The sequence below is a fragment of the Zea mays genome, chromosome 3 (genome assembly GCF_902167145.1).
Source record: "Zea mays cultivar B73 chromosome 3, Zm-B73-REFERENCE-NAM-5.0, whole genome shotgun sequence".
Lineage (NCBI taxonomy): Eukaryota > Viridiplantae > Streptophyta > Magnoliopsida > Poales > Poaceae > Zea > Zea mays.
In genome coordinates this window covers 191,733,868-191,745,359 of record NC_050098.1, presented here as the reverse complement: position 1 = coordinate 191,745,359, position 11,492 = coordinate 191,733,868, and the positions used below count along the sequence as shown (strand labels likewise).

The 11,492-nt window shown below is 44.7% G+C and overlaps 1 protein-coding gene across 1 annotated transcript; it reads left to right on the top strand.

Annotated features, from left to right (window-relative positions):
• Nucleotides 1-4,495: 4,495 nt before the first annotated feature.
• LOC103651087 (AP2-like ethylene-responsive transcription factor AIL5) lies at nt 4,496-8,137 on the top strand. The gene is made up of 7 exons (XM_008676691.4): nt 4,496-5,074; nt 5,162-5,244; nt 5,464-5,472; nt 6,423-6,517; nt 6,629-6,753; nt 6,883-6,959; nt 7,192-8,137. Exons 1-7 carry the CDS (start codon nt 4,749-4,751, stop codon nt 7,800-7,802), a joined length of 1,326 nt encoding a protein of 441 aa, XP_008674913.1. The 5' UTR covers nt 4,496-4,748; the 3' UTR covers nt 7,803-8,137.
• Nucleotides 8,138-11,492: the final 3,355 nt, after the last annotated feature.

Below are 11,492 nucleotides of genomic sequence, written 5' to 3'. Positions count from 1 at the left end.
ATAAGGACGGTCAACGACCTCCCAAGTTCCATTAGACATAATAGATTCCATCTCACTCCTTACTGCTTCCTTCCATAAGTCAGCATCAGGAGAGGAATATGCCTCACTAATGGTAGTTGGTGTGTCTTCCACAAGGTACACTATAAAGTCATTACCAAAGGATTTTGCAACCCTCTGTCTCTTGCTCTTTCGAGTGACTATAGTGTCATCCTCCTCAGGGATGTGCACGTGAGAATCCTCAGCATGATCTATAGGAATTGACAGTTCGTGCTCATGGGGAATTATAGTCTCATGACTTATATCACTAGGTGTATTCTTCATGGGAAACTCATTCTCAAAAAATGTTGCGTCTCTTGATTCCATGATAGTATCAACATACATATCAGGCACATCAGATTTTATAATTAAGAACCTATACCCAGTGCTGTGAAAAGAGTACCCAAGGAATATACAGTCAACAGTTTTAGGCCCAAGTTTACACTTTTTATTGATTGGCACATTCACTTTAGCCAAGCAACCCCAAGTGCGTAAATATGAGAGATTTAATCTTCTCTTTTCCCATTCCTCAAATGGTGTGATCTCTTTGTTCTTTGTTGGAACTCTATTCAGGACATGACATGCCGTCAAAATCGCCTCACCCCACCATGCCTTGGATAATCCCGCTGTACTCAACATGGCATTCACCAAATCTGTTAGAGTGCGGTTTTTCCTTTCAGCAATCCCATTGGATTGCGGTGAGAATGGCGGTGTCCTCTCATGAATAATACCATGTTCCACGCAGAACTCATCGAACACATTAGAGAAATATTCTCCACCTCGATCAGACCTTAACCGTTTTATTTTCCTCTCAAGTTGGTTCTCAACTTCAGCTTTATAGGCCTTAAAATAATTGAACGCTTCATCTTTTGTTTTTAAGAGATACACATAACAAAATCTAGTGGAGTCATCTATAAGAGTGAGAAAGTATCTTTTACCACCTTTGGTCAAAATTCCATTCATCTCGCACAGATCAGAATGAACAAGTTCTAGAGGTGCCAAACTCCTCGCCTCAGCAGCCTTGTGTGGCTTGCGGGGTTGTTTTGATTCAACACAAACATGGCACTTAGACTTTTTGACCAAGTTAAATTTAGGAATTAAATTTATATTTGCTAACCGCATAAGACAGCCAAAGCTTGCATGACAAAAACGTGAATGCCATAAATCTGACTCATCAGAAAAATGAACAGAATTCACCAGTTTATTACACACATCATGCAGTGATAAGCGGAACAAGCCTCCGCAGTCATATCCTTTACCAACAAAAATACCATGTTTCGACACAACACATTTATTAGACTCAAGAACAACTTTGTATCCATCTCGACATAGCATAGAAGCGCTAACGAGATTCTTCTTGATAGAGGGCACATGCTGCACGCTCTTCAATGGCACCGTCTTTCCCGAAGTAAACTTCAGAATGACCGTACCAACACCAAGAACATGAGCACGCGACCCATTTCCCATCAACAAGGCGCCAGACCTCCCGACCTGGTAGGAATTGAACATAGAGGCATCAGCACACACATGAATGTTTGCACCACTGTCCATCCACCACTCAGGTGAATTACAGACTGAAAGAACAAATGGTAAAGAATTACCATACCCAGATGTTCCTCCTTCAGTTTCAGTGGTTACAACATTAGCTGATTTCTTGTCTTGAGTGAACTTGCGATCAGGGCACTCTCTTGCCCAATGTTGATCACTGCCACAGACAAAGCATCCTCCCTTTCCCTTGTTATTGTTGTTCTTCTTTTTAAACTGTGCTGTTTGAACAGGTTTATTCGCGTTCTCTGGTTTGTTCTGGTTTTTCTTCTTGTTAAACTTGCGGAAGTTTCTCTTCTGCACCACATTAGCAGTAGAGGTCTCAACACCTTTTCCACTGTCCTTTGTTCTAGCCCTTTCCTCAACATCAAGAGTACCAATGAGCTCTTCCACATTGAACTCTTGTCTCTTATGTTTGAGAGAGGTAGCAAAGTCCTTCCAAGAAGGTGGTAACTTGGCGATTATACCGCCAGCCACAAACTTGTCAGGCAAAGGACAAGGAAAAAGTTCGAGTTCCTTAGCTAGTGCCTGAAACTCATGAGCCTGTTCCACTACAGATCGGTTCTCAACCATCTTATAGTCATACAGCTGCTCCATGAGATACAGCTCGCTACCAGCGTCAGTTACTCCAAACTTTCCGACAAGTGCATCCCACAACTCTTTCCCTGTGGGAAGGATGATATAGCTTTTCTGGAATTTTGTATCCAGTGCGCTAATTAATGCTCCTCGAAAGAGGTTGTCTTCAGCCTTAAACTTAGCCTCATCCTCAGGAGGTAAGTTGGCAGGCTTGCCCTCAGCGGCATGAAAACAAGACATTGCAGTTAGCCACAATTCCATCTTAGCTTTCCATATCAAGAAGTTTTTACCATCAAAAGGATTAGGCTTTAGCACAGCAGCAAAACCTCTGACAGAAAAAATGCCTAACTTTAGGTTTTTGGATTGTTAGAAATATAGGCATTTTCCGTACCATTTTAATTCCATAAATTAACATTATGATGATGACATATAATAGATAATCAAACATAGATAACATGATCTCAAAAAATATCCATAACAATATGGATCATGAGAACACAAAGCATATTAAGCATGTAAATCATATAAATAAAATAAGTATATAAACATGGTTCATGGATTATTGCGGAACAACTGGAAATAAACAGATAACAATATAAACAGGATGACTGTAAAATTAAGACAGACATATATAACATATTATAATACGATAGAATAAAGGTACATACGACATATATAATATGCAGAATATAAAAACAGTAACGAACTGAATTTATCATACCCTCCCATGCGCTCCGAGGATCCTGATCCTTGTCCAGCTTCTCTTGTCATCCGATTGAGATGAAGACGCCAGGAACTAGCGATGAAGACAACGACAGACGTTTGGGCAGTCGCGTAGACGCTCCCCAAAAACCTAATTGTCGATCCCCCGAGCAGGGTCTCGAACGACAAGTTCTTCGGTTGCCGATCCCCCGAGCAGGGTCTCGAACGGCAAGTTCTTCGGAGGCACCTGCCCTCTCGCCTCTCTGTGCGCGCAGAGCCACGAGATGGAAATACCCTCACTCGGCGGCTGAACTGTGATTCTGAAAGTGTTTCTCGCGTGTACCGAGTGACAGGGGTGCTCCTCTATTTAACCTCTCGCAGAGGGAAGCTGAAGGAGAAAGGTCGCCGAGTCACGCCAAGAGTCGGCCAGCTCTAGCCGAGTTATGCCATGAGTCGGCCAGCTCTCGCCGAGTCACGCCATGAGTCGGCAGCTGAAGGAGAAGGGTCACTCGGCTGGCTGACGAAGAGACAGGGTCACTCGGCTGACGTACGTGGTTAGTGAGTGCTAAAAATTAACACAACCACACCACGCCCGCCCGCCCGCCTGCCTGCCTCGCCCGGCCCGGCCGGCGGCGGCGGCGCGCGCGGCGCGTGCGCGTGGCACGCCCTTGTCCATTTCTTGACTTCTCAAGTTAAGTGGAATAAATCCCACCATATAAGTCAAGGCAAAAGACCCTTGGACTTCCAATGTGGTACTATTGGTATTCTCCACCATTACACACCATAGAGTTTATTCAATAAATGGGCCAAGCCCATAAAAGATCCAACATTTACTACAAACCCATTAGGTTGCATCATGTATATTTTCTTTTCGAGCTCTCCATTAAGAAAAGTTGTCTTAGAATCCATCTAATGAACGAGAAGACCATGCGAGGTAGCGAGAGGGAGTAGAACATGAATAATAGTCAATCTAACAACATGTGAATAAGTATCAAAAAAATCTTAGTCTTTTTTCTAGGTATAACCCTTGACCACAAACTGATCCTTGTACTTGTCAAAGTACCATCAGGCTTAAGTTTTTTCTTAAACACCCACATGCAAACCAAGTTTGCAAGCATATGGTCGGTCAACAAGCTCACATGTCTATTGGAAATAAGAGAATCCATCTCACCATGAACAACTTCTTTCCAATCATATCTGCATCAGGAGATGAGAATGCATCAAGAATTGTTTTGAGAGAATCATCTATAAGATAAACAATAAACTCATCATAAAAAAATTTTACAGACCTTTGTCTCTTGCTCCTCCTAAGAGCTTCAGTATAAATCTCCTCGTGATTTGGTTTAAGTGTATGTTCAGACATTTGAGATGGTAAATGATGCACAGAGCTGTTGTGTGAATAAGCTGATACTGCGACAGTCAGCAAGTCGAAGAGTGTGAAAATCCTTAGTCTATCAATGGCTAATTGAAAAAGAAAGTTGATCGACACAGAAGATAGATAAAAACTTGCATCTACCCAAAGATGCCACTAGAAGAAAAGGAAGGCGCTTCAACCAAGAACTATGGGAAATAAGGGTATTGACCTACCCTTCAATGTCATGACCAGGGGTGAAATCTAAGGGGGTGAGGTCCATCTTCTCGTGTTGATAGAGGATTGGGAAGTCTTCCTCTCACACTATTGCTCTCTCAGAAATCTTGAATGAATCAGTAGAGAAGTCCCTTCTTGGATGAAGATTATATACGCTTCTAAAAGCTTCCAAGTTACGGTGGGCGTCGGTCATTTCCTCTCCTACTCTCCGCTCTCCCCGTATAGCCAGGCTGCTTACCTGTTCGTCCTCCCATCTCCTTCCCATTAGCAGCAAGGCCACTGCTACCAGTCTGCACTCTGCATGCTTGCTGTACCGCCATCACCAAGCTGTCCAAACAAAGGCAAAGGGAGCGATCCTGGAGCCGTGGAAAGCGAGGCTGCTGCCGTCCAGGGCTCCAGGCTAAACTCTGCCCTGGCTACACTCGCAATGACGAAGCCGCATTCCCCTTCCTCGTGGGCCGCCTCCTCTCTCTCCTGTGTTTTCTCCTCCTCCGGCTCTTGCTACGTGCCGCCGTCGTGGTCACCGAAGCGCAGCAGCAAGAAGAAGAGGAGCAGCCGTAGGAGGGCCAAGAATGGTGCCGCGGTCGCCACGAGGAGGACCAGCTCCATCTACAAGGGCGTGACCAGGTGCGTGATCGGCCAAGGTTCAATCTTTCTCTTCGTCGGCGATGTGGTTGAGTTCTGCGTTTGTGATTTCTGAACTCGTTGGTGCAGGCACAGGGCCACCGGCAAGTACGAGGCGCACCTGTGGGACAAGAATGCTCGGAACCGGACCGGGACAAAGAAGGGCAGGCAAGGTGGAGTATTTGTTTACTTGTCCCGTCAATGAACAAATTAACGATTCATTTATTTCTTATCTAGTCTCCGTTTGTTTGATTTCTCACGTTGTAGCAAAATGTGCTGACATTCTTCTCTGTTTCTTCTCATTTTCTTTGTTTTTTTATATTTGCTCTGCTACTTGGACACTCGTGTGATACATGGATGTTCCATGTCTGATGTCGCCTCGCTTCCAACAGTTTATGTGGGTGAGTCAAGATCCTCATATATCCGTAAAAAAGCTCACGAACTTTCGCATGCAATGATTCACCAATTATTTGATCTGAGTTGCGACTTGCGGATGAACTGCATTGCGTATTTGCGTTGTTCTGATTGATGTAGCCTTTCGAATCTGCAAAAAAAAAAAACTTCATCCCTTCTTTTCAACAATAAAAGAGAGGTGAAAGAAATTACTTTCTGGATAAAGTTGAAAGGACTTATGTATGTTTTGTTAGTCCCCTCCTATGCTGCACAGTTAAGGCCCTTTGGGTTCTTGGGAAAAAAATGTAGGATTCTCCTTCTCATGGATTAAGGTCAGGTTTGATTCTACAGTGTAAAGTCTCTAAACTTTAGAACTTGAGACTACAAACAGGGGGATCTGATCTAAAGTGCAAAGTGCTGTCTAAAGTTTAGTCAATATCACAAAAAAAATGTAGACCTCTAGATCACACGAGTACTTTTAAGTCACATTCTGTAGCGTCACTAGACACAAGTCGTTCTTGTTGATATGGGCACGCGATGAGTCTGGATGAGGGCACGTATGCATTTTGAGATTGAAAAAATGGGTTGAAAGAAAATCATTGCCCTCTAGTATTTGGTAGACATAGAGATAGCACTTTGGTTTGTGGAAATAGCTTACATGGAAAATTTAGGATTTTTTTATGTTTGATTCCATAATAAAAGCCAACGCGTTTTTTATTTTTTTGCAGTTGGTTCAAACATCTATTCCTATAAAAATTCTTTGTGTTTTTATTTCTCTGATTTGCATATGCATTTATATTCCATTCATGTGTTTTTCTATATATTTTAATTTAAATTCTCAATCCCACATTCCAAGAGGGACCTAAGAAACGTGCCCCAGCACAAAAACATTAGGTATTTGCATATGGCAGGAAATAGGAATACATGAATCATTTGTTTTTATCTTCTTTCTTCTCAGGAGCATTTGACAATGAGGAGGCAGCGGCCCGTGCTTATGATCTCGCAGCACTCAAGTACTGTGGCTGGGGCTCACACAGCACACTCAACTTCCCAGTAAGTTGAGACAGTTCATCAGTCTGCATCTGTCATTGTCTCAGTAAAATAATGTGGTTTGCTTGCTAGTAATAATAATTCTAATCGGCACTGTGCTATAAATCAATGCAGCTGGAATCTTACAGGCATGAACACGAGAATATGCAGCGCATGACAAGAGAGGCGTACCTGGCCGCTCTACGGCGCAGGAGCAGCTGCTTCTCGAGAGGCGCCTCTGGTTACAGGGGAGTGGCCAAGTAAGCACGCACGTACACCATAAGCGTATCTATCTAGGATGGAGTTTCTATCTTCAGCTTTCTGCAGCCACCCCTCCTTCCAGTGAAGCCATGCAGCAGCAAATCTGATGAGAGAGTTTTGGTTCGCAGGCACCACCACAACGGCAGGTGGGAGGCCAGGATCGGCTACCCTTGCGGCAAGAAATACGTCTACCTGGGGACGTTCGGTGTGTGTCTCTTTCTTGGTCTCCAACAGCATTTTGCTAGTGCTACCACTGTTAATCGCAAGAAACCATATTTTTGTTACAAAGATCACTGCTACACTATACAGAATATCACAAGATCGTGCTGCATTTCAGCAGTCTTGTCCATCTGGATTATCTGACATCTGCATTTGTTGTGGCAACAAGTCTCTGAATTGTTGGCTGGTCTTCTTGGATGTTTTTTTTTCTGGTGCAGGGACGCAGGAGGAGGCAGCCCGGGCCTACGACCTTGCAGCTCTGGAACTGCGGGGGCACGCCGCGGTCACCAACTTCGACATCAGCAGCTACACGGCGGACAAGGACTACCAGCAGCGACGGCATGAACCGGCGGTCCGCACGGCCCAGCCGAAGCCCAAGCCCAAGGTCGAGCTGGTGGACGAGGCACCACTGCCCCAGGCTCGTCGTCCGGCTCCGACGTTCCTGACGCCGAAGCCCGAGCCCGAGTACGAGCTGGGCGAGCCCCTGGCGCTGCCACCCGGCCCCGTGCTCCGCGACGCCGACGACGCGGACCACGCCATCGCCGAGATCCTGCCGGCGCTCTGCATGGACCCCGCCGACTTCGAGGCCCGGTACCCCGCCCGCCGCGCCCGCGCGCTCGGCTGCCCGCCGGACGACCAGCTGCGCGGCCTGGCGCTGCCGGACAGCGTGCGCTTCGAGGACGACATCGAGACGCTGTTCGACGCGCCCGGCGAGGTCCGTGTGCAATTCCCTCCCGCCGCCGCTGTGCCTGACGTATCCGCAGCCGACGCGGTCTCCTACGCGGCCGCCACCATCAGCTCGCTGGCGTCCGGGCGCTGGTGGCCTTGAGCTCGCGCGGTGTCCTGGGCGTGTGCTCCACAGGCAGCGTAATTACGTGTCGGTTTGCTGGGGCCTTGGTTGCTGTTTTGGTTCGGTGGGAGCGATTGAGCGTGGTTTGGCGTGTAAATGCGGGTGATGTGGCCGCTCTCGCTCAGGGTCCTTTCGGGGCTCCAACTTTTGTGACGATCCACTGTGGAAGTCGTCGTAACTTGTAACTTGTCGCCAAACGGCTCGCGCACTACGCTGCCATCCGGCTGTCCAAGTTGGAGGCCGTGGCAATTGTGCGCACGACGTTCTGTTCTCCGTAGATACTGAAAAACTGAACTGAAATGACAGGTTTCTGATACCCATGTCGTGTCCTTGTGCATGCGTGTTTATGTCAGAAGAGCCTGCAGCAAGGGAGATTGAAGAAATTACTGGCTTGTTAATCCAGAACACCTACCTAAAAAGTAATTGATCGAAGGGTGAAATAGTTGAAGAGGTATAAACACCAAGGCCTGTTTTGAAGAAAAAAAACTTTTATAATATCACAGCTTACCAAATGTCATTACACAACTAGATAGATATATTTTATAACGGTCTAGTCTAACACCTGTTTAGAGGCATAATATTTAACACATGTTTATAGACACAATATTTTCGTCGCACACCAGCAAAAAAATTTGGTCTACACTAAAGTTCTTTAGACCTCAAAAATATTGTAGTATTAGTGAAACCATGGTTTGAAATACAAAGTTTCTAAATATGCTCTCAAAAATCTTTTAGCCTGAAATACCGTGGTGTGCTCAAATACCACTGTACTATCTTGGGACTAGGAAAATACTGTGATCAACACATAGTACCTACAAAATTGCTAAGAGTTATTTATTACTAAAAAGATCGAAGGATATCATCACCAAAAAACCGCCACACGGCTCGTTCCACTCCTCACTTCTTCAGACATGGCTGGGCATTACTGCTGGCATGTTCGATGGTCGGTATCGACCACCATAGTTTCAACAGCGGGTGACTCAATCGGTCGGTCGTTAGGGATATCGACTGATCGACACGATCGATATCGACTATAGAGGGACAAGACTAGTCAATACCAACCATGGTGTTGAAATGCATGTCATTACCGATTAGGCACGATCGGTATCGACCATGGTGTTGAAATGTGTGCTATACTGAAAAAACAAAAAAAAAACAATTCTAAAATCATCATATAAATAATGGTGGTGCTTAGGGCTGGGCAAAAAACCCGTAACCCAAACCCGAAATCTGAATTTCGTTCGGGAATTTCGGGTAGCAACTTGCAAAACCCGAATTTATTTCGGATAATTCGGGTATCATAATCGGGTACCCGAAATACCTGAATTACCCGAACTTTCATATGTCATGTACTCATGTCATTCTTAATTATTAATTTGTATATCTATGATTATGTGTAAGTGTGTATAACTTGTGATTGTAGATTGATTGTGTTTTTATGTCCATGTATATCATTATTCAAACTGTATTTTTATAATAATTTAATAAGGTGCATGTGTTTTTATGAAGCTGACACAACAGTTCGGGTAGTTCGGGAATACCCGAACCCGAAATTTCGGGTATCCGAATTTTTGGGTATTGTAAAGCCCGTTGTAATTTCGGGTATCGATTCTCAAAACCCAAAATTCTAAATACCCGAATTACCCGACCCGAAATTTTCGGGTAACCCGAACGCCCACCCCTAGTGGTGCTTAGGTTCATTCAAACACATTATCCTTCAATTCACAAGTCCTCTCGTAGCTTTCCACTCTCCGTTTCAATATGAACTCCACGTGGAGTCCCAATTTTGATACATTCATCGACTTGCTCAACAAGCAATCTCTGCAATGTCCCAACACCCTTGTCGGTACAGAGCAAGTCTTCTTTGACGGTCTTTCTCTCACCCATCATCGACAAGAGGACATTTCTACTCGTCCTCGTTCCCTAACTCTACAACCTCTCTTTCCCTATAGCTTTCCACTCTCCGTTTCAATATGAACTCCAGGTGGAGTCCCAATTTTGATACATTCATGGACTTGCTCAACAAGCAATCTCCGCAATGTCCCAACACCCTTGTCGGTACAGAGCAAGTCTTCTTTGACGGTCTTTCTCTCATCCATCATCGACGAGAGGACATTTCTACTCGTCCTCGTTCCCTAACTCTACAACCTCTCTTTCCCTATATGTATCGTCCACCTCCGTATCCATACCGACCAAATGATGATGCTCCTCCTCCCACTACTAAGCTTCTAACAATCGACACTCCTACCACTGAAGCCCCTTCCACCGACACTCATCCTCCTCATCCTTTTGCTTATATGTATCCTCTTCGTACTTGTACAGCTGTACGAATATCCATACAATCCTCCTCCTTATGGATCATATGGTGCTCCTCCTTATGGTGCTCCTCTTATGTTCGCTCCCTACTATGGTGTCCTCCCACATATGGTGCTCCTGCTCCATGTCATCCCCCTAGGCACGATGGTCCTCCAAGGTTTGGTTGCTTGTTGATAACCTACGTCTTCATTGTGGCAAGTCCAAGCTAGGTGACTCACATGCTATTTGTCATCACATGCCAAGTCCATAATGGGGAACCATAAAAACCACACTAAAGAGGCACTCCAATAAGTCATGGTTTTTGAAGAGTTACTCTTCGTGAATCACCAATAAGGAATGACCACAAGGGCCCCTCACAATGATGTTCAGAGCCAACAAAAATATTTAGTAGTTTCTCAATGATCCTCTGATGCGTCTAAGTTGTCTAGATGGTGGCAACCAATAAGAGTAACAAGAATCTCATAGCTCAATATGATCACTAGTACTACTGGATGCAACAACTCAATGCAAATCACTAGAGATCACTCTCAATCTCAATTTAGATGAACCAATGTCAGTAGAGATGAGTGGGAGATGTTTTCCTTGGCCCATCTATGTGTTTATTAGCTTAGGATGCCAAGATGCCTCCTACAAGGCCGAACAAGCTCTATTTATAAGGTTCCAACAAGCAACTAGTCATTGGTCCTTTACTGTGCAGAAAATGGGATCTTCATGCCATTTGACACCCACCGCCGGATCAAAGCACAATGGTTTTATGACTCTAGAACCTGACACATGTATTAGCCATTTCAATATTACTGTTGTTGCCTTAACCGCTATAATAGTGTATGGTTTGATGGCCAAAATTTGATGACATTGGAGATTGGACTAACAACGACTAGGGTTCGATGTTACGCACAAAGTGACTTGAGAGCTCCTAGCTACATTAGATTGGTCCAAGAATCCTCATTGGCTGAAGGTTAAGGTCTGGTGGCCCTATATGAAAGAACTGCTTTGTTGAATAGTGCGCCATCTTATCCGACGGTATAGAATTTGCAACCATCGCGCCAATGAACCTAAGTTTGACAGTCATTAAAACGTACCAGAGATCTATAGGGAACGTCGAACTAGTTTGATGCCCATCGTTAGACTAATACCCAGGGGTTGACGATCATATTTTTGTGATGTAGGGTTAGCCGTAGGACTAGCACTATGCAGGTTTGATTTTATCTGTGTTAGGGTTCGATGCCTATTAGAGGTATTGTCTAGCAATTTGCTTCCATCCTTTTTCATGTGTGCTAACTTCAACTGTCCTTCACACTTGTGCATATGAGTTAGCATTTTCAAAAATATATCTAAGTTGGAGTTTCATTA